We start from the raw sequence: 24,125 nt of genomic DNA, 5'->3' as shown, positions 1-24,125 counted from the left end.
TAATATCTGACATCATAATAACAGATAGCAATTATTAAGGGCAGTATTTATTTAACACGTACTAGGTATCAAGGTAAGCACTTTACATGCAATTTTCATTTTAATCTTCACAATAACTTTATGAAGTAAGGTTCTTATAAGAGATGAGAAAGCTGAGGCCTAGAGAGCTTAACTAACTTGTCCAATATTTATAAAGTAATCTATACCAGGGCCGGCCCGTGGCTCACTTGGGAGAGTGTGGTGCTGACAACACCAAGGCCACGGGTTCGGATCCCTATATAGGGATGGCCGGTTAGCTCACTTGGGAGAGTGTGGTGCTGACAACACCAAGACAAGGATTAAGATCCCCTTGCTGGTCATCTTTTAAAAAAAAAAAATTAAGAAATAAAGTAATCTATACCATCTTTCTAGATCTGTGATTTCAAAACCCATATACTTAACTTCTAAGCTAAGTTTTTCCTTAAGATTATCTTCCACTTATTATTTTTAACCTTTAGAATAAAACTCCTTTGTTAAAAAAAAAAAAAAAAAGTTTCACAACTAATGAAATGAGGTTATTCAGCCTTAGAGAAGAGAAAAGTTTGGGGGGGTAGAGGGGCTCTTTTTGGCAGCTGGCCAGTACCAGGATCCCAACCTGTGATGTTGGTGTTATAAGGCTATGCTGTAACCACCTGCACTAACTGGCCAGCCCAACAGGAAACTTACAACCTGCATTTAAAGCAAGCCTTTCCACTTGGGTTTATATAAACTGGCTACCATCTTGAAGTTAAAATTAGTTAAAATGTACTCTTAAGATGTTTAGTCCTAGGGCTGGCCCATGGCTCACTTGGGAGAGTGTGGTGCTGACAACACCAAGTCAAGGGTTAAGACCCCCTTACCAGTCATCTCTTTAAAAAAAGGAAAAAAGGAAAAAAAAAAAAAAGATGTTTAGTCTTTGATAATAAGTGTCAACAATATATTTCATCAATACATACAACCAAATAGCTTTTACAAATATACAACCAAAATAATATGAATAAATTGGTATTATACACCTAAGAAATAAAAAACTTTAAAAAGATACCACAATTTCAGTGTCAGAAGATTAGCCTCACACAGCTAAAGTCATCACTTCTCTTCCTTTTCGGCAATTTAATTTTAATATTGAGCATCTGGAGAATGAAACAGCATCTGCAAATCATCATTTAGCTTCAAATACTTAACAGAATGATTAATTCAATGGCCACATGGTAATCAAAGTTTCTTTACTCATTACATATATGAGCCAAGACTGCTTTCTTTCCAAAAATATTACTATGCTAAAAAACATTACCATTGATCATTGAGAATTTATTTAACAGCTTGTCTGTTAAAACAAAAGGCTGTTAACCTACCTGTCACTGCTGGTACTACTGCTGCTGCTGATTGAATCACTACTGGAGGATCTACTCCTAGAGCCGCTGCCGCTAGGGGACCTTGCGGGTCTAGACGCTTGGCTAGCCAGTCTCTGAGGAGACTGATTTCTAGACTGGGATGAATGAGGTGACCGACTCCTGCTGTGCTGGTAATTCCGCTCTGGCCTTCTGCCTCGTACCTCCCGGGTAATATCATCCCTGTAGATATCCCTGTGTACAACACTGGGCAGTGAAAACTGCTCCCGAGCCCTAGGTTCGTATCGGGGGTCATGAGCATCAAAGCGGTTTGGACTTCGACTCCGAGAAGTATAATAGAGCCCATGTTGTAAAGTCCGCTCTCGAGGATCTCTATAGTAATCCTGATCGTAATGTCTTGTCCGATCAAATCCTCCTGTCCCCCGTTCATGGTGTCCATAGGCACTATGTTCATAAGCACGCTCCCTGTTATCTGAAGCCCTGCATTTAGGAGGGGGGAAAATATTTAATCAGAAAGGAGCAAGCAAAACAAAAAGCAAGTCATGCAAACATTCACTTGAGCATTGTCTTTGTCTTAGCAAATGGTCATTTTCTAAATAGCATTAACCTACTTAGTAAGCAAACACTAACAAGATTACCATTTTACTTGACTCAAAAAAAGTATTTTCACAGCTGAGCAATCATTGTTTTAATTGTATATTGGGCTTTCATGACTAGTGTTCCACAGGTCAGTTGCTCATTTTATTAGGGATTTGCTGACTTGCATAGAGAAATATAATATACCATCTCCTTTTCATTTTAAGTTTAATGGAGCAAGAAGAGACTAATTTTTTTTTTTTTTTTTTTTTTTTTTTTTGTCGTTTTTTCGTGACCGGCACTCAGCCAATGAGTGCACCGGTCAGTCCTATATAGGATCCGAACCCGCGGCGGGAGCGTCGCCGCACTGCCAGCGCAGCACTCTACCAAGTGCGCCACGGGCTCGGCCCAAGAAGAGACTAATTTTAATATGAACTTTTGTTACACTTTCATCTGATTAAAATATGTACCAAACTTTTTTTACTTGCAAATTTATTATAGGCCACATTTCCACTTTAACATAGACATGAAAGCCCTGCTGCAGTGCATGTCCCACAATACAAAGGACTTTTCAAAGAAGTTCAGAAAAAAATTTTTAAATGCAACTTTTTCTCATTAACTTTTGACTGCTTGGGTCATTATAAAAAATTACTACACTACAAAATTGCTGTGCCCAAACACTTACATTTAATAATAAAAATGGAATCTCAAAATTAAAAAAATTTAGGATTTCGAAATATTGGGTCACCACATGTTATTCTATGTAAATTTAACTAAGAATAAAAGTTATCTTCTTATGCTATCAAATTCCACATAATTTTTAAAATATCTATTCCATGATTCGGTTTGTTAATGTATATATTTAATGATTACAGGAAATATGCTCTCTTGGCTTTTAGCTATACTTAAATTGCCCATGATAAAATTAGTTAATGTTGGGAACTGTAAGATATTCTAAGGCTACTATTAGCAATGGCTTAAATTAATTTTAAAAATACTTTAGTGGGATGTGAATATTTGTCAACCCAAGAGCACAAAAAGTGTTGCATGTACAATTAAACACATGCAATTATATGTTAATATAAAAAATTCTAATCCTATGAAGAAATCTTAAGTTCTCTACTTTTATAGGGAACTAAAACTCAGCTCCTGAGTTCCTAAAAGACCATTTCACTTGAGTTTCTCTTCATCTTTGGATCTATCTTCTATCAAAAGGGATTAAGGAATCATGAAAAATAAAGAATTAGACTCTCTCCAATGAAGAATATTTGGTAAAATTTCATAACAACTAATATGTTCCCAATATATACCTAGATTCCAAATCTCTTCACTAAAATTCATTCACACAACTGTTTCACTTAGAAGCAACCCCACCTTCCTAGGCTATTTTTCCTATTACGAAAAGCAACTAGCACGGCAAAAAATTCAATTATCTTTCCTACTTAAATGTATTAAATAACTTTCTCCTTTTTCATGCATAATTCTGCAATATGGATATTTCAATGTCTAACAAATAAGAGGGTTTCTTGAGAGACTTAACAGAAAATGTCATAAATAATCCATTTAGAAACCTATCAAATGTTAATCAGTGAAAGCCATTATTAATGACATAACAAAAGCAAGAGGCAAAAGTTCTGGAATTACTACTACAGCTGACATTTTATAAATATGCAAAGTTCTTAACCATTAGGAAGATACAGAAGGCAGGCACAAGAGCTAGCAGAGCTGAAATCTAATGGCTATTCTTTGATTCATCTATTAGTACTAAATACTTCTAGAGTTAGTGGGGGGAAAAAGAGAGAGTTTGACTTGGGTTAGGAGAGGGGCTAATATACACAGGTCAGGACATACCAACCTTTTCCAAGTGTGGAAACACGACCTATAATCCCAATTAAATCTAGGGAGAGAATTGTGAACATAACTTCCCCAATTTTGGCCCCTCTTATGGGGGTAATCCACCTTCTTAATGGGCAAGGGTGTCAAATGATATTTAGATGAACCACAAGAAAAAAAAAATCTTAGTGACCAGACAAAATAATTCCACTGGAAGCAAGTAGTCCCAGACAAACTGTAACTCTCAAACCCCCAGACTTCTTTCTTGAGATAGCAGACAATTATAAATTGATCCACATTCATAAAAATTTCCAGCCCTAAGTATGAATCAGGCAGCTGGCAGAAGAGGAAACATTCTCTACAACTCCAACAAATGAGGAAGGCACAGTTGTTCTCCAATAGTTCACTTTTATAGCCATCCAGCCCAGTCCATTTTGACTGCTATATCCACAACTGATCATCACCATGTGTTCAAAGCTAAAGTACCTTTAATTGGACAGCAGCTTGCTTAAGAAATGAGGTAGTAATCCTCTTCCCTGGGCTAATGGAGTCTTGACAATACGACATCCCATACATTCCAGCAATTAGAAAATAATGGCTATATTCCAGGACTTAGGATTGTCCATCATCTCAATTTCCCCCATTCCATCAAGGAGTATAATTCCAACAATATCGAAACTGTGTAGATCCAAAATGGAAAAATCAAACATTGACTTCTTTCCTCTTCATCCAAGTATGCATTTCCATGTAAAAGTATTGTTTGTAGAATCCAAGTGGTTGAATGATTATGATCTGCTAGATTTTTTGGTGACAATCCAATTTATTTGTACACTTTATATAGTGAAATGGAGAAGCAGATATCAACTTCTAAAAGAATCTGTAGGCTCTAATATTCCAGAAATATTCCATATAGTACAACCACAAAAACTGTAGCCAAGTAGCTCCATCAGATAGAAAGGATATATCCAAGGAAGGCCTTAACATTATCCAAGAGAAGGAATAATTAATTCTAGAAGACAGGTAACTCCAAAAATGATGCTGCCATAGATCTTCCACCGTTTTATATCTCAGGAGTAAGATATCCAATCAGCTGCAGGAAATATCCTCTACGATTCCATGAGATACCAGCCACTGGGATAGAAATCACTTCCGTTTCCAACCCAAAATAGGAAACATTGAGAATGCCCAAAACTTTAAATCCATCTGGGGCCCCTAAATATGAGTTTCTGTTTCTCACCATATCAAATACAAAATACCTGCCTACAGAAACCTTGGAACTTACCCATCAAGTCTCCGCTCATAACGTCCTTCTCGTGCATGAAGTGATGGTGGAGGGCCATAAGCAGGCCCTCCCCCACCTCCTCTGAACCCAGAAACCTCTCTACTACGAGATGCTATGGAAACTGTATCATCCAATCCCCGAGCAGCACTTGGAATGGTGCCTGGTTCATTATAATCCGTGCGCAGGTCTCTATCTCCCATTTTGTTGACTGAGTTGTGAGCTTTCTGTGCACTTTTGATGTCCACAAAATCCACAAAGGCAGCCACTCCTCCTTCAGATCCCCTCTTGGGGAGAATTTTGACACTTTCCACACGGCCATATCTGGAAAAAATAAAGTCAACATTATTGTTGTATATGAATAATTTTCAAAAATGAGTTTTTAAAATATTTATTTTTACAGATATTTACATTATGTGTGTATGGGGAAGGGGTTGCAAAGTGACTTTTAAAATGACTCTTCTTTTACACTTATATTTTCCTCTCTGTGGCAAATATTTGCACTATGTTATTATATTACTCTCATTTCTTAAACGTAATATTTACTAAATTCCCCTTAAACTTTCCAGAACACTTACTGAAATAAATCTCTCTGAAGTTTTTAGGCATTTTTACACTCAAAAAAATGTTCCTGAACCTATGATAGAATCAAAGTAGTTTTAAAATCTTAAAAGACTTCTATTAAAATAAAAACTGTAACTATACCTAGATATTTTACATATTTCATTTTAATTAAATGACAATGTTACTGAAAAAATGAGATGCTTTCAAACTCTCTTTAAAGAAGCAAAAATAAATTCAAATATTTTGTGCATCCGTTTGCAAGTGACAGTCTAATTTTTTAATGTAACTTTTTGCTATCTTTCTTTTTCCCGGGGGTAAAAGAAAACTGTTAAATTTATGATTGAGGGGCCGAGCCCGTGGCACACTCGGGAGAGTGCGGCGCTGGGAGCGCAGCGACGCACCCACCGCGGGTTCGGATCCTATATAGGAATAGCCGGTGCACTCACTGGCTGAGTGCCAGTCACGAAAAAGACAAAAAAAAAAAAAAAATTATGATTGAGGCAAAATTAAAATAGTTTTTCATATCAATTAACAAACCTGAGAAAATCTTTGCTAGACCATACATCCTAATTTTTATTCCAAAAAAAAAAAAATGTGTACTAGTCTATAAAGAAAAATTTTAGGACACCATTTATATTTTGAAGCATGCACATGAGAAATAAAATTTAGAACCACTAAGAAAAATTCATGAAAATTCTGTAAATTTCATTATGGTTAATAATTATATTTCATGTACTTGCAATTTGGCATTTTAGACAGGCAGGCACAAGCACTTTTAAATATAGCACTCCTATTTGCTGACAATCCACGATCATAATTTTATACTTCCCCTGAAGAAGTTGACATTATCAGAAAGCAGAACTTTTTTTTATATCCCCTAGTAAAATTTAAGTAACCACCTCTTACAAAGGAAACATACAAAGTTTCATCAGGAAACTGAATTAGAAGTAACAAAACTACTTGGCATAAATTAATTGGTGAAAGGAACTTTTTAATTTAGAAAAAAACTGATAGAAATTGAAATAATTCTTTCTATACAAACACAAAATACCTTCCAATGTATTTGACAAAAGACTTGTAACTAAAATACAAGAAATCTTACAATTCAATCCATTTTTTTAAAAAATGGGCAAAACGCTTTATCAAAGATACACAGATGGCAAACAAGCACATGAAAAGATGCTCAAAATCATTAGTCACTAGGCGAATGCAAATCAAAATCAAAATCAGATACTTCACACTACTAGGATGGCTATTTCAAAAACAAAAAACATAAAAAAATAAAAAAAAAACCCAAAATCCTAAAAAAAAAAAAAAAGCGTTAGCAAGGATGTGGAGAAATTTAAATCCTCATGCATAGCTGGTGGAAATGTAAAACAGTGCAGAAGCAACTATGAAAAAGTTTGGCATTTTCTCAAAAAAAATAAGCATAGAATTACTATATCACCCAGCAATTCCACTCCTAGGTGTATACCCAAAAGAACTGAAAACTGGGGCTCAAACAGGTATGTGTCCACCAACATTCAGTGTAGCATTACTCAAAATAGTTAAGAGTGGAAACAACCCAAACGTCCATCAATGGATGAATGGATAAACAAAATGCAGTATATACTTACAAGGGAATATTATATTAAGATATAAAAAGGAAAGAAGTTCTGATACATGCTACAACTGGACAAACAGTATATGATTCCAGTTACATGAGGTAACTAGAATAGGCAAATTCATACAGACAGAAAGCAGAATAAAGGTTACCAGGAACTGGGGGAGGACAGGAATAGGGAGTTACTGCTTCATGGGTAGTTTCTGTAAACGATGATTTAAAAGTTCTGGAAATAGTACGATGGTTACACAATACTGTGAATATACTTAATGCTACTGAATTGTACATTTTAAAATGGTTAAAATGAAAAATTTTATAGTATGTATATTTTACACCCTCCCTATACACACACACAGAGTTTATCTCCAAACCCAAATTCATATAGATTTTTCTCCTACCTAAAAAAAAAAAAAAAAAGTCTGGCCAGTTGGCTCAGTTGGTTAGAACATGGAATATTGCCAAAGGGTTCAAATCCCTGTACTGGCCAACCACTACCAAAAAAATTAATTAATTAATTAAACTTTTTAAAAATAAAAAATATAAGAATAAGAAAATAGAAGGAGGCAGTAACCAACTACCCACCAAAAAAAGTCAGTTAGCAACAAGGGAAACAAATTTTTAAACTTAAATCCTGAATAATAAAGAACTAAATGCATATAGAATGCATATAAAATGAAGAACAAAACATTCAATGAATAGATGTATGTACACAGGACACAATTAAAGCATACTTCTTCCTCATTGTTCATTGCATTTTTATATAAGGAAAGTACACTTCGGAAACAAAATACAAATTTATCTCCAAATTTAACAAAGGAGAACTTGGTCAGTTATCACACATCTACAATATTTTTCTATAGTGAGAAGACTAGAAACTCCCAAATTTTAATTTTAAAAACGCTGCTTAAATCTTCTTATCCATGAAAACCCAACCAGTAAATGAGATGTCCAGATATTGTCTGCTCATTCCAAAATAACACATTTCTGGGCTGGTCGGTTAGCTCAATTGGTTAGAGTGCAGCCTTGTAACCTCTAGGCCACGAGTTCAGATCCCCATTTGGGCCAGCCACCAAAAAAAAAAAAAAAAAAAACACATTTCTTTTGGTATTCAAGTATTCCTAAGGTATTCAAGATGAAACATTTACCTGACATTTACTAACTAAAAAAGAGCAAGAATATTCAAACATTTCCTTTTATAATAACATTAAGCCTTAGCTACAGCTTTCCGGAGAAACTATGGCATAGTCTCCAGTAGTTAAGTACAAAATATGAGTTTCTAAAATTATATGGGCACTGGTTATGGTAATAAGTTAATTCATTTGTAATTTTTAAAGAATTAAGAAAATTTGGGGCCAGCCCCATGGCTCACTCGGGAGAGTGCGGCACTGGTAGCGCCGAGGCCGCGGGTTCGGATCCTATATAGGGATGGCCAGTGTGCTCACTGACTGAGCATGGTGCGGACCACACCGTGCCGAGGGTTACGATCCCCTTACGGGTCAAAAAAGAAAAAAAAAAAAAGAATTAAGAAAATTTGAATTAAAAAACAACCGTGAGAACATAAAGCTAAGAAATTATATTTGATTGCTACAAGCTGTAATATAAACAATCTAATAGATTTTTAAAAACAATTTATAAAACAGTACTAGTATTGATTTGCTTGTTCAAAAATCTTCACCATCACTAAAATATTAAATTGATCAACATACACTATATTCTAAGTTTTCAAGACAGAACAAAAAATTACCCAAAATAATGCCAGGTTTCCTGCATGTTTGATCTCCTTTCAACATTTGACAATTTATATAACACGCACAACTTATATAACAATTTATATGACAATTTACATAACAAGACAGTCCTTAGAAGTTCTCTGAGAGTGTAATGTCAGTATATTAATGGCCTCAGATTTTACATTTGAGAGCAAAATTACATGGTGGAAAAAATGTATGGGACTATGAGAAAAGAGACTAGGGTCCTGATCCTGACTCAGTTATTAATTATATGGTTTTAAAAGGTGCTGTTCTAGACACTTGCATATCAGGGAACAAATCAAAGATCCATAGCCTAATTTATCTACGATTTCCAGTTTCCTGATAGGTGAAAAGAAGAACCCTCCTATTCTCCACAAGAATATTCACTTCACAATGTCCAAAGCAACATCCATTAAACAAAGCTTAAAGATCATTAGTATGCTAAAAACCCAGCGAATTCTCTCAATACCCTTTACTTTCCAGAAGGAATTGCATTCAACCTTTATTGGCTGGGTTATCATAGGAATGCAATAATTAATTTTAATCCCAGCTTTTGCAACTAACCTGTTAGCAAAGAATTGTGACATACTTCATTTTCACACAGAGAACAATCCTCCCTGAGTCATTCTTGAAACTTGACAACAGAACTAAACCCTACTAACAAAAATAACATATTCAAAGTTTACATCTAATCCCATTTGCCCAGTTAACTCCTAAAGTTAAAAGACCACATCTAAATCTTTTATGATCATTGACATTACTGCTCTATTCTCAGGTAAAGAGATCCCTTCTTCAGGGGCTCTCAAAGTTTCAAAATCCTGCTATGTGAGGAAGAATTACAGAATTGTAAATGAGGAGAATATCAACCCCTTTAAAGACAAAAGTAATTAACTTGGCCACCTACGCATCTAAAACCCAATGTATCAATTTCCAGAGATTACATATTTTATCAAGCTACCAATGGCTCTGTGTGTACTGCCCACGTTTATACCCTTCCATCCCAGTATCACCAAGTTGTTTCATATTCAAAAGCAAAAGATCAATAGGTACAGACAGAAAGCGAAGAGCAAATGAGCATTCTGCAGGGGATAAAAAAAGGCCTGTAAAGTGAACATTAAAGTTTGGTTGGGGGGCCGGCCCGTGGCTCACTCGGGAGAGTACAGTGCTGATGACACCAAGGCCACGGGTTCGGATCCCTATATAGGGATGGCCGGTTAGCTCACTGGGAGAGCGTGATGCCGACAACACCAAGTCAAGTCAAGGGTTAAGATCCCCTTACCGGTCATCTTTAAAAAAAAAAAAAAAAAAAAAAAGTTTGGTTGGGCCACCTACAACAGTAGAGACAATAAATGGTTTGTGTTTTACATTATAAAAAGATTAAAAATCATTCCTCTTTTGAACTCAGGTAATAAATGTATCCATTACAACCACCAAACTATCTGGAACAATGCAGTAACATTAACACTTATCTTTTTATAGCAAACAAATTTTATGACCTACTAATTTTTTATTTATTTATTATTATTATTTTATTTTATTTTATTTTTAAAGATGACCGGTAAGGGGATCTTAACCCTTGACTTGGTGTTGTCAGCACCACACTCACCCAAGTGAGCTAACCAGCCATCCCTATACGGGATCCGAACCCATGGCCTTGGTGTTACCAGCACCACACTCTCCCGAGTGAGCCATGGGCCGGCCCCATGACCTACTAATTTATAATTCAACCCACCTGATTTTATATTTAAACCAAAAGACTGGTTTCCCCTCTGTGTCAGACCATTATTTTATTTCCTATTTCAGTGATTGGGAATACTTCAAGTATGCCAAGAGGCAGAATCCCTAGAAATTTAAATAATGTATTATAATAGCATTTAAATTAGAGCTAGTCACATTTTTTCTATACCATCAAAGTTCAAGATTTAAAAAAAATTTTTTTTTATTGTGGTAAAATATAGCATAAAATTTGTTATTTTAACCAGTTTTAAGTGCACAATTCTTACTCTTTTAAAACTAATCAAAGCTATTATTTGTCATCATAACAGAGGTAGATATTAAAGCTACTTCATTCACAGCTGCTGATATTCCCATACTTCAACATACTAAATGCAGTGTATAAGTGACAATTATATACTCAGTTCACAAGACTCCTACAATTTGGACATAATCAAATAAGATGGCAATATTTGTGATGTCATATGTCTCGTATCAGTTAAGTTAAATATCAAAAGTAAAACTTAAGTTTTAAGAATTAACTAGCAAGTCAAAGATAAATCCAAATAGCTAGCATAATAACGATAAATTTTTTTTTAATTTGGTGGCTGGCCAGATATTTGCACATTATCTATCTGATAAGGAACTCAACAAAGTACAACAGAAGTAATCCAATTTTTAAAATGGGCAAGGAATATACACACAAAAATGGTAAACAAAACATACTCAAAAAAGCTGCTCGATTTCACTCAAAATTTTGAAAATTCAGATTTTAAAAATGGTACCATGTAACACAAAGACCTAAAATTTCAATAATACCTAGGTTTTAGACAGAGTATGAGAAAATAGGCACTTTCATAACAGTTTGTACAGCTATAAATTATAGAAGCCTCTGAAGAAGATAATTAACAGTATCTATTAAAAACTAAGTGCACATGCCTAGAAATTCCAGTCATAGGAATTTATCAAATATGGATAATTGCATATCTGCAAACTATAAATTTTGCTTACTACAACATTGCTTATAACAGTGAGAAAAACAAAGCAACCACTAATCTACCTGCTGTCTCTATGAAGTTGACTACTCTACGTACCTCATGCAAGTAGATCACACAATATTTGCTCTTTTGTGACTGGCTTATTTCACTTAGCACAATGTCTTCAACATTCATCCATGTTGTAGCATGTCAAAATTTCCTTCCCTTCTAAGGCTGAATAATGCTCTGTTGTATGTATTCTGTTTATCATACATCTGATATACACATTCTCTTTATCCATTCACTGGTTATGGACACTAGGGTTGCTTCTACCTTTTGGCTATTGTGAATAATGCTGCTATAAACATAACAGATTTTTTTTTTTACATGAAAAACTATTTATTGATTCTAATTAGAAAGGGTTTTAGAAAACTTGAAGAGTGAGGAAAATCTTAATTTAACCAATAAAACTATAACCCTTCTCTGTTTATTGAGTCCATGGTGAGTGCCTAGACTCCTATACACAAAAACTTGATAACTATATCTCTTGGGGGAAAGGCATCTGTTTTCAGTAAAGCCCTGAATGTGAAAATTTTTTGGAATTATTACAGGCACCATTACTATAGTGGAGAAGAAAATCATTTACACACACACATTATTTTACGCTGATCTAATGAGAAACTACCAAGTAAAATTAACTTTTAACAAAAGTGCAACTGACAAAGCTCTGAAAAGACTGTCCAATTATTAGGAGAAAAAATTCCAAAGACTCTGTAATCTTTAGATCCTACAGGCTACTGGTTAGATCAAACAGGAAGCCTGAATCTTTTTTTTTTTTTTTTTTTTGCCCTGGAAGTCCACTGAAAGGAAGCCTGAATCTTTTAGACAATCTTAGGAGAAATGTATATTTTCCCCAAGAGGACAAGAGGGGAGTCTGTACTGCAAGAATTAAAAAATGTAGTGCAGGAATATAGGTAATATAGATATGATGACCATTAAGTTAACATTTGGACATTTGTTCTCACAATAATTCATAAATAACTTCATAAATGTGTCTGATTTACACGGTATTTTTCTGGGAAGAACTCAACTATAATTATAAATAGAATGTTAATGATCATTTCTTAAAATAATAGCAGTGAACAAAGCAGTTAGATGAAGAAAAAACATACAAGGCAAACTGATCAAAAAGGGAAGGCTGCAAAGAACAAAAGCTGAAGTAGCCAAAGCCAAGAGACAAAATAATAAATTAGCAAAAACCCGCATAAAGAGTCTGTGGTGCAAATGCAAAGGACTTTGAAAAGCTGCTACCTACCAGGCTTACTAGAACTGTTATCTACAGCACAGTGGCTGAGAAGGAAATTAACTTCTATCCTTATGACTTACTTTTTAATAAAATAATAAATAAAAAAATCTTTGGGAAATTTATGAATACTTCTAATATTTCACTTAACTAGCGACTATCCTTATTTCATAATACATGATTGATTAGATAGAATAGAATCAAGATTTTAAGCTCTTTTAAAATCCAACTGATCATTAATACTCATTTTTTAATCTTCATGGCATGTGCTATGATGTGCTATGAGAATGACAGCTATAACAAGTTCTCTCATACTGAAAAGATGTTAGAAATCTTACAGTCTAACCCTTAATTTATGAGAGAAATTAAAGGTACCCACTTTAGATAATACATGTGTCGATCAAGACTTAAAGTGTCTTCTTTTCTATACTGCATCACATACTGACTGAATTTTAGGAGCTCTCTGGGCCCAACTCTATACTAGAAGTCATTACCTATTAAGCCATTTAATTCTAAGCATGAAATTCATTTCATTGAAAGAATTCAAGCTGACTTAAAAAAATAGCCTTCAAAACTAAAGATTCCATGATTTCTAGGATAATATGGAGTGGGGAGATAATAACAAATAAAATCCTCCTACTACAGTAGTGCTAATCATATAATTTACACTGAGGAAAAAAAGGAAGCATGAGGGAATCAAGCTATTCACAGGGCACTATCTTTGGTTTCTAGCCTTAAGTTTTTTAGTGATTTTTATTTTCTTTCTTTCTTTTTTTTTTTTAGATGAACGGTAAAAGGATCTTAACCCTTGGCTTGGTGTTGTCAGCACCATGCTCAGCCAGTGAGCGAACCGGCCATCCCTATACAAGATCCGAACCCATGGCCTTGGTGTTATCAGCACTGCACTCTCCCGAGTGAGCCACGGGCAGGCCCCATGATTTTTATTTTCTTATTTCAACCTTTACATGTCAAAGCTAAAATCAGCACTTAAATAGGCTTCTGGCCTTCTATTCTTAATTTAATGGTTTGTCTAAACCAGTGATTCTTAACCTTTCTGTGCCATGGACTGCTTTGACAGTCTGGTGAAATCTATAAGCCCTTCCTTAAAATAGTATTAAATGAGTAAAAGAAAATACACAGGATTACAAAGAAAACCTGAAATACAATTACCAAAATATTTAAGAATAGGTCCACTTATGAATGTATGGGACAGAAAAAGGATAAAAGGCCGATATTAACATATACCACAGAACAGGAATGCAATCAGCAAAACCCATACTGTGAGAAACAAACTATATAGAACAATCAACCTGGTTTCCAACAAACTGTGAAGAGAGACATTAAAACCTATAGATTAAAAGAGACTTAAAACAAATTGTGGCATCTTGACTGTGGTGGTGGTTACAAGGATGACTACATTTCTCAAAATTCAACCAATTCTACACTTAAAATGAGTAGGTTTCATTGTATGAAAATTATACGTGAAGTTTTTTTAAAGACATATCACTGATCACAATTTGTGTACCTTATTTAAAACCTGAGGTTAAAAAAAAAAAGACAAGAAAATTACAAACTTGAATACTGACTGGATATTTGAAAATAGGAATTAGTTATTTTGGTGTGATAACAGCACTGTTGTGTATCTTTTAAAAGTCCTTATCTTTTATAAATACAGAAATATTTACGGATAAAATAGATGTCTAAAATCTACTTCCGAATAATATTTATACAAACTCCAGCATTCTGGGGCTTATGCCAAGGAATAAGGGTCTTAATTCATTAATAAACCCTTAGATGGGGGCCAGGAGCAGTGCAAACAGAGGAGAAAAAGAAACAGATTCAGGTCAATAAGGTTTTGGGGAGGTGGGGCCAGGACAAAAATTTGCTGAGATACCGCATAAACTGAGTGGCTGACACCAAAATAAATGGAGCAATGACTCCTAAATTATTCCTGAAAAACAAACTCCCTTCTCATTACCACCTCTTTTGCATGACTCAGCATATGATAAAGCTCAGACTGATCCAATGATTAAGCTCATGCCACACAGAAAAGTCAGTGGTGCAAGTAGAACCAGAACTAAAATTTTCACAGTGAGGTTTCTCTAAATCTGCTTTAAAATGGCACCGGGGCCTGGCCAGTTAGTTCAGTTGGTTAGAGCATGGTGCTGATAACACCAAGGTCCAGTGTTCCATCCCTGTACCAGCCAGCCTCCAAAAAAAAAAAAAGCGGGGCGGGAGGAGGGGGGCTGGCGGCACCAGAGGCAGGTGATCCATTTATTAACAAGTTGTCTCTCCTATGAGAGAAAAAAATGAAGACAAAAACATGCAAGTCACTTCCAATCCCACTTTCCTTTCCTTGCCCCCTTCTCTATGTTCATTTCCAAGGAAAAGAGTAGTTGAGAGGAAAGGGATGCCAGGCAGAGGCAACAGGGGCAATGTGCCCAGAGATGACAGAAGTGGAGGAGGCAGAGTGGTTGGAGTATTACTTAAACTGAACACATAACTAATCAAGCAAATAAGTAAATGTATCAAGAATAATGGGAGTCAGGTTTCTCACTGTCTGAGAAGGAATTTATAAACATGGCAATGGGGAGGGGAGATTAAAAAGAATTCTCAGGTATGGGAACATACGTGAACCCCAAAATTTTAAATATATGACATAGAGATATGTTCATGTGTATACACATGTACACACATAACACACATCTCAGCTCTGTAGCAATGGGCAAAATCAAGCACCCAGACATTGCTTTCTAAATGCCTACAATAAAAGGAACCAGGGCTTCTTGGAGAAATGGCTGATTCCAGGAGTGGGATAGGGAAAGTACAAAACAAGCCTTTACTGTGCCAGAAATATGTACATAAAGAATGATGGAGAGACATCAAAAGGACACAGTATCTAGTTTGAAGGAGCTCCCGCTGGTTAAATCCAGGATGATTTAAGGATCAAAATAAATAAACATTGGATTAAAACCCACTAAAAAATAGAAAAAATTACTCTTTAATATGAATCAATGGACGAATGAAGAAAGGACTTGCTACAGTAAAATAAATGTAGAAGGAATCATAGTAACAGGTAATTTACCATTTGGTAATAATCATAGTGGTATGTAATACAGGCAAGAGTTATCAATGGATGCTAAGGCTGGTGGGTAGAGGCTTGATGAAGAATAGATTAATCAATGTAATATCAGAATATCTCTGGGCCGAGCCCGTGGCGCACTCGGTAGAGTGCTGCGCTGGGAGCGCGGCGACGCTCCCGCCGCGGGTTCGGATCCTATATAGGACTGACCGGTGCACTCACTGGCTGAGTGCCGGTCACGAAAAAACGACAAAAAAAAAAAAAAGAATATCTCTCCACAAAATGCTAATCAAATACAAAGGTAGAGACACTAACTGGACTAGATGATCAAAGTTAACATCACCAGTGGTGAGATGGGTCAGTAATTTGCCTCCTGATATGATACTCAGAAAACGGCATGGCATCACTTCTGTGGTATTCCTGCCAAGAACGCATGACCTGATCTGGTCATGAGGCAATACGAGACAGACACAGGTGGAGGGTCATCCTGTAGAACAAAAGACCTATGCACTTTAAAACTCTCTGGCACATAAGAATAGGGAAAGCCTAAGGAACTGCTCCAAACTGAAGGAGACTGATGAGAAAGCACAACCAAAAGCAACATGTGGTACTGGCTAGGATCCTGGAATCAGAAAGAAAAAAGAAACATAGTTGGGATGGTTGGCATTGCTTGAATGGGGTCTATAGACTGGTTGGTAGTGTTGTATCAAGGTTGATTTCCCAACTGGGAGGACTGCAGGGTGGCAATCGACACAGGAACATGTCCTAGTTTTGGGGAGGCACACATTAAGAGAATTTAGGGTAAAAGGACATCACTCCAGAAAAAGAGAACAAATGTGACAAAATGTTAACAATTAGGGAATTTGGGAGAAGGGGATGTGGGAGTTCTTCCACTCATGAATGCTGTTTTGTTTAGTTTTTAATTTTAATGAAAAAAATAACTATACAGGAAGGAGAGGAGAGAAATAGATCTGGCCTTCATTCTGGTGTATCAAATGGCATCTTTTCAAAAAGAAGTTCATCTTTTCACTCCTACTCCCATTACTCTTTATCCCCCTCCTTTGCTTTATTTTTCCTCATAAGGCGCGACAGGCTACGGTTGATGGTTGTTGTGACTGAATGATAGGTACCTGGGGTTCATTTATTATCTTGTCTACTTTTGTGTATGTTCAAAATTCTCCAAGATAGCATTTTAAAAATATATCTGAAACACAAGTTGGTTATATAGTAACATATATACTTCTTTATTAACGCATTAAATAAAAGTAATAGCAGATCTAAGAACGACTGTAATTTCCAAATTGTGATGAGCATAAATGAGATATATGCAACAACCGTAATGTAAAATTTGCAAATACACGAGATTTGTATTGGTGACAAAATCACAGGTATTATTCATACTACCATGTTGGTTTTTTCCCTATATTACAATTAAAGGAAATACTAGATTCCAATATGAGGTCAGTGAAAATAAAGATAATATCTTCCCATCCAAGTTTAGTACTTTCTCCTGAATTCTGATCTAAATGGTAATAATCTTCAGTGACGATTCTAACATCCTTTTGATTTAATAAAGCAGTAAACTGTTCTTAGGGCTGGCCAGTTAGCTCAGTTAGTAGAGCATGGCGCTGTAACACCATGGTCAAGGATTCAGATCCCCTTACCTCCCAGCCACCCAAAAAATAAATAAATAAATTGTTCTTTTATTTTCTTTCTTTTAATCCAAGGTGACTTTTAAATAATCTTGAATGCAAAAGAGGCTTTTTTGCAGACAGCATAATTTAAAAAATTAATGACAGAGACAAAAAAATGTCCACTACCTACCAATTTATTGACTTATAAAAGACATAGATCACTATATGTCAAATGTAATTTTGTAAAATACAAAATGTTTTAAAGAAGAGTACATGTGTCCCAATTTTTAAAAAGGATCAAATGACTCAGATCAGCCAGCCTCAAAAAAAAAACAAAAGGAATAAAATGATGGGGTGAATGTAAAAAATAAATAAGTAAATAAAAATAAAATCACTTTGAATCAAACAATTGTAAGAGTCAAAGAAATTAAAAATGGCTTACATATAAAAGTGCATATGCTATGTGTAAACATAACAGAAATGTAACAAATCAAAATCAACACCTGGTATAATGAGAAAATCTTCATTTTGTTTGTCATTGTTCTCAAGTAATGCATATCTAACACAAAAACATAAAGACACATACACATACCCCTAGAGTTTAATGCTAGACGAAAAACCCAGCACCAGGTGTATAGGACAAGAAATACTGTTTCCCACTTGAATTTCCCACAAATATTCCTTAACTGTAAGGATTGAAGCAGTTCCTTCCTTGTATTATATAGTAAAAATCCTCAAATATGCTAGAGTTCAATTCGTTTCTATACTCAGAATGAAATCATAAGTAATTAAATCTAAGAATTCACTAAATTTAAGTTAGGATTTTATAGAGCCATTCCACTGTGATTTTTTTTTTTTAGATGCTTGTAATTTTCAACTTGGCAGACAGGGACACATGTGTGGCGAACAATCAGAATATCACAATACTTTAAAAGCATGCCCAGAACATCTTTTCACTGCAAAGCATATTTCCACACACTAAAAGCCAGCTATATCATACAAAAGTTACATGACTTCTAACAATATAATTAACATTCCAATTGGTTTCCACAATAGAGTATACTATTTTCACTCAAAATATGTGTTAGCTATAAGGCAGATGAGAATAAAAAATTTAAATAAATAGTAAAAAAGGTTGAAAATTTACCTACAGATAAATGTTACTTTAGTCTCCTTGTTCAGCAGGCTAATTAATATATGTCTGTTTCAAGGTGCTGAATAGCACTTACTTCAAATCATCCAATAACAAAATGCAGGAGCTCAATTTTAATGAATACTATATATATTCGAGGTATTTTCATTTTATCTTTTTTTTGGCGGGGGCAACTGGCTGGTATGGTTAAGGTGTTTTCGGAGTACATTATTTACTCTAAATACTATGGATTGGTTAACTACAGCTCAAACTAACACTAGAGATTTAAAAAAATAAATTTATCTCCAATTGGATATGCAAGTTTTCATGAAATATTTCAAATATTTTAAAATTTAAAGCAAAATTTCAAAGTAAATGGAAAGAGAGACTTGGAAAACTATCTGGAAAGGCTTTCACTCAAGCATTAGTGTTCACAGAATTTAAAATGTCTCATAAATCAAGCCTGAAACCTCTTCATAAGCATACCAAACGATACAATCCCAAGCCATCAAGAGTCTATAACAAAGGTAGTTGGAAAAAGGTGTCCTCCACACAAGTCAAACACCATCATTCTCCCCTCCCAGCACTGAGCCCGATATTTTCCTCCAATCCGCCAGGCCATTCTTCTCAGGAAATAAGATAAAACAATTTAAGCATTCTGTATTAATTTTTTTTCAAGTCAAATGAAGCAGTAGGAGTGGGGAAGGAACAAAGTGCATTAATTTTTCATGCTATTTCAAGATAACTGATATTTTTTCTTACAGTATTGTTTAAATGTGCAAAAAAGCTTATCATGAAAATAAACATATTGAGCAGAAACCTATGAAAAAAATAAATATTCAAAATCAAAATATTCAAAACCAGAAGTCCTTGGCCAGCCGCCAAAAACAAACAAAAAAGATCAACAACAAAAACAGAGGTCGTTTCATAAAAAACCTTCTGGTCTCAAATAATACCGTGTAGCAATGATGTGGACTATACTGAGCCAAATTTGCTTAAGTCTAAAAATATCTCTAGTTACTGAGTTAGTAAGGACAAGGAAACTTCCATATAATTTTATATTGTGTCCCAGAAGTAAAGATATCTGAGTGTAGGTAGCATGTAACATTTACTCCAGCTGTTTAAACTCAGGAAAACCACTCTGATAAAACATTTAAAATTAGCAAAAACAAAACACGTTTTTAAATGGGTCTCGTTTTTTGATAAAATTTTTACATGAGGGACTACCTCACTCAACCTCTGCATAATCTTCAACCTAGTCTCTAAAACTGGGGGATGGATGGAAATCTAAATATGTGACTTACTTAAAATCTGAAAATAAGGCACAATTTATTTTAAATCTTTAAAGGGTTCTATTCATTTACCCATTCTAATTCAAGGAGTCGCCTTTGTACACACCTCTCTCCCTCTCACAACTAAAAGACAGCAACCAATTGTTGTATAACTCCTCCCTTCCCCCTTCAACCTAGCTAACATACAAAGGAAAGGACTTTCTCTATTGTGCCTCTGTAATGAATCTTTGTCAACTAAAACCCGGTTCAGAAATAGTCCCCGTTTAATTTTTTTAAATCATCATACTGAGAGCTGTAAAGACAATGAACACAATAGATTTATTATTGTTGTCAAGAAGGTAAAGACAATTTTTGAAAATGCTCTCATTATGTTTTAAGAATTTAGTCTTTCTTTGGCACTGAAGGAAAAAAGCCAAATCAGCATCCTTCCCTCAATCTATTGTCCACCAAAAACACTGATCAAAATATACATAATAATAAAAAAGAACTGACTCTAACCTTTTTCCCCCCTTAAAGTGTCTCTGAGCTGCCCTGTCCCCAAAGCTGTCTGGTTTAGCCTTTTCTTTCCTTTTTTTTTTTTTTTAATAATCCAAACACTTTCTACAAAAAGCCTAATCACTATTAGAACATTCATCTCGAAAACATTTTATATAATGTATTCCCAGTGTACACCTCTTAATCCTGTAAAACAGTTATTAGTGAATGTTGTAATCAACTAGGGAAAAGGGTGAAAGTAGGCACTTAAACTTCAGTTTTAATACAGGTATTGCATGGTTTTTCTCGTTCTCATTTCTAGAAGACGCCAGAGATGAATACCGTTGAGTTTCCTTACACAGCCATCATTCTGGTACAACTACATCTTTATCCCTTTCACTTAAATTATTCAGATTTAGTTTTCCCTCCCAGTAACAATCACACATTTTACAAAACATATTCCACAATAGGGATAAAAGGCCTTGAATTCCTCCAAACAAGGTCCATTCAGCTCCACAGCTGGATCAGCAGGAACATTTCTTGTACATGCAGAAAGACAAACAAGAAACCAGAAATAGAGATTACCTGTTTGGGGGGTGAGGAGGGAGTATGGGAACTGGGAATAACAGGGTCAGGAGTGTAGAGGAGATTTTTCTTTTTTTCCACTCTTTGAACCCATAAAAATGTACTATCTTTTCAAAGAACTAAATAAATTTATTCGAAGATTTTAAAAAGCCACCTTTAAATTAAAGGAGTTTCGGGTCCGTTTAATTTAAAAATAACCTGCTTATATCAGGAACATCTGTTTTTGCTCTGCAGTAGGTAAAATACTCCTTTAAATGCAGTCGTGAGCAATGTGCCAGCTAAGCCCTCCTTAATACGGTTAATGTTCCTCCAGCCCGCCGCTTTCCAAGGCAGCTCGCATCCTCCGCCCCTCCTCCCCCTGTGCATTCTGAGATCTGCTCTACCGATTCCCACATAAAGTGGGTCCTGGCCGCCATTTTAGAAAGTCATTCACACAAGCCGGACCGCAGAACCATCCATGTGAAAACCTTCCGAAACTGCCTAGGACGATTTCCTCTTTCCTCTCCCTAACCCTTCATCGTGCAAAGGGGTCAAACTCCGTGCCACAGGCATGCAATGTCTCTGGAATCTACATAATGCGAAATGACACGTCTGGCCACAGAACACAGACGAGCACAACGAATGCTGCAATGCACGTGTTTGCACGTCGGTGCATACGAATTTCCCATGCAGAGACCTAAAGAGAAAGTCCACAAGGAGATTAAAGTGAGCGCATCTAAGTGGGTTTTCCACTCCAATAATCTGCACCTAAATGACTTCACCAAAAACACTGAAGATATTGGGGAGGAGGGTGGGGGGCGGGTAAGGGGTGGAGCAGCTCCAAGAAGAGAAAGTTCCCATTTGCTTCCCAATTCAGCCCGAGGTCTCCCCTTGCTCCTAGGGCACGGAGGCGAACGTGTGCTCCCTGCCTTCCTATCTGCTGGTTTCTCAAGCACAGCGTAGTAAACACCGGGAGAGTCCTGGAAGCGCGCACCTCCCCCAGGCCTGCCGAGGACAGCTTTAGCAGGTTATGAATGGCCTCACTATTCCCGGCTCCTTTTCACACGCGGACACGCGCAGCCGCGCGCTCCAGCGGCGAAGATTTAATACCCCCGGTAACAGCAACCACCAACAGAATCAATGATCCTCCATTTACAAGTCAGAGCGCAGCTCTGCCGCCGCCGCTTCCATTTCCTTCTCCCAGCGGCTCCACAGCGAGCGACGCAATCTATTTTTCCCATGGTGACTCACTAATAAGGACGCTCCATAATCTCCTTCACTCGCTAGATAGTAAGAGGAATTCAGAGCGAACCAGACTTAAAACCATTCAGCGTCCTGAATATCGTTAGACACAAAGCCAGATCTGCTACGGTCCTTCTCCACGAGCCCCGAGCCTAAGCCAGGCGTCATCCTCAGCCTTTTTTGCACGGAGGCCTGTCGGGGACGGTGCACACGCACTCCACAAAGCACACAGCGCTAAATGTTACTAAATAGGTAAGATGTATCGAGAACATCTACTCTTACATTTCACAGACAAAAAATACGCAGGGAAGTTGAAACCCAGCTACACCTTCTCATCGTAAAAGGCTTGCATTTCGTAACCATCTGACTAGCGACTGCGGGGCGGGGGCACCATTATCTACAGAAGGCCACTCGGTGACAAGGCCGGCGCGGCCGCGGGAGTGATCCTGAGGCGGTGCCCCCCTGCGAGAGCCCACCTTCCGTCGCCAGCCCCAGTCCCGCCATCCTCAGCCAGGGGCTGGCCGGGCGCATCAACTTCTGCTCAGACCTGCCCCTCCGGCCGGGCTGCACAAGCAGGACGGCGCCCGCCCTCTCCACGGGCTGTCCAGTCTGGAAGTCCTCCGTGGGAGGTCCCCAGACCCTAGCGGTGTCTTCCCACTTCCGAGAGGCGCCCACACCAGCTCCCGAGCCTTCTGTCTCTGTACCACCCTTCCTCTCGCACAGAAACCTCTCAAAGACACTTCCCGGCGTCCGCAGGGCGCGGGGTGGAAGCCGCTGCGGGACCCCGGAGCTCGCCGCGCCGGCCGGGGGGCTGTCGGACGGGATCGGATCCAGGGCGAGCCGCGGCTGCTCGGAGCCGGGCAGCGGCGCGAAAGGACGCGGCTCCCGGACCGATGCGAGGGCACCCTCGGGGCGCCGGCTGCGCGGAGGCCGAGCACAGCCGACTCCTTCCGCGGCAGGCAGGCAGGCAGGCGGCATCCCGGGCCCCGCGGGCTCCTCGACGGTGGCCCCGCTCTACCGAGGCCCAGCGCCGCGACGCCAGCTGAGCGGCAGCGAGGGCAGCCCGCGCGCCCCCCGCACCCGTCCGTGGGTCTGGGGCCGGAGTCCTCCTCACCCGTCCCGCGTACGGGGAGGGGCCCCCGGCAACGGGCCGGAGCGAGAAGCGGCGCCCGAGGAGCGAGCGCGGCCCCGGGCCTCGTGTCACTCACCGTTTGAAATGCTCGATGATCTTTTCTTCCCGCACATTCTCCGGTAAATTGCCCACCCAGAGGTGCCTGGTTTCCCGGACCATGCTGGGCGGCGTGCCGGCGACCGCTGTTGCTGGCTCCCCCTCGCCGGCTTCGTAGGAGACCGTCAGCGCCGGGAGGCGGGCGCCGGGGCGGCGGCGGCGGCGGCTGCGGCGGTGGCGTCGGCAGCGGCGGCGGCTCCTCCGGCTCCCCCCGGTGCAGAGACCATCCCTCTCCCCCAGGTTCTGACTCCCGGGCCTCGCAGCTCCGCTCTGCCGCCACCACACACCCGAAGCCGACCCTCGCGCTCCCGCGGCGCATGCGCCCGGGCGGCGGCGGGCAGGCGGGCGGGGGGAGCGGGAGGAGGGGCGAGCGGGACCCGGGCGGCAGCGACTACGAAGGAGCTGGCGCTGTGGCAGCCGGACGCTTCCCACCGGCGCGCGCGGCCCGCCTCCCGCCGCCTGCCCGCCTCCCCTCAGCGCGGGCGCGCGCGCATCCGCCCGCCCGCCG

The 24,125-nt window shown here is 38.3% G+C and overlaps 1 protein-coding gene across 1 annotated transcript in view; it reads right to left on the bottom strand.

The window, feature by feature from the left end:
- SPEN (spen family transcriptional repressor) overlaps positions 1-23,923 on the bottom strand; it is a 74,087-nt gene extending 50,164 nt beyond the window's left edge. Inside the window, exons 1-3 of the mRNA XM_063103752.1 lie at positions 23,598-23,923; positions 5,062-5,382; positions 1,374-1,850 (exon numbers count right to left, since the gene is read on the bottom strand). Coding sequence (XP_062959822.1) covers positions 1,374-1,850; positions 5,062-5,382; positions 23,598-23,680 — 881 coding nt within the window. The 5' untranslated portion in view covers positions 23,681-23,923. The remainder of the gene's footprint in view (positions 1-1,373; positions 1,851-5,061; positions 5,383-23,597) is intronic.
- Between the last annotated feature and the right edge of the window lie 202 nt (positions 23,924-24,125).

Source organism: Cynocephalus volans, chromosome 8 (assembly GCF_027409185.1).
Source record: "Cynocephalus volans isolate mCynVol1 chromosome 8, mCynVol1.pri, whole genome shotgun sequence".
In the NCBI taxonomy this organism is placed as follows: domain Eukaryota; kingdom Metazoa; phylum Chordata; class Mammalia; order Dermoptera; family Cynocephalidae; genus Cynocephalus; species Cynocephalus volans.
Note: the sequence above shows the minus strand (reverse complement) of the source record. Positions and strands in the feature narration are given on the sequence as shown.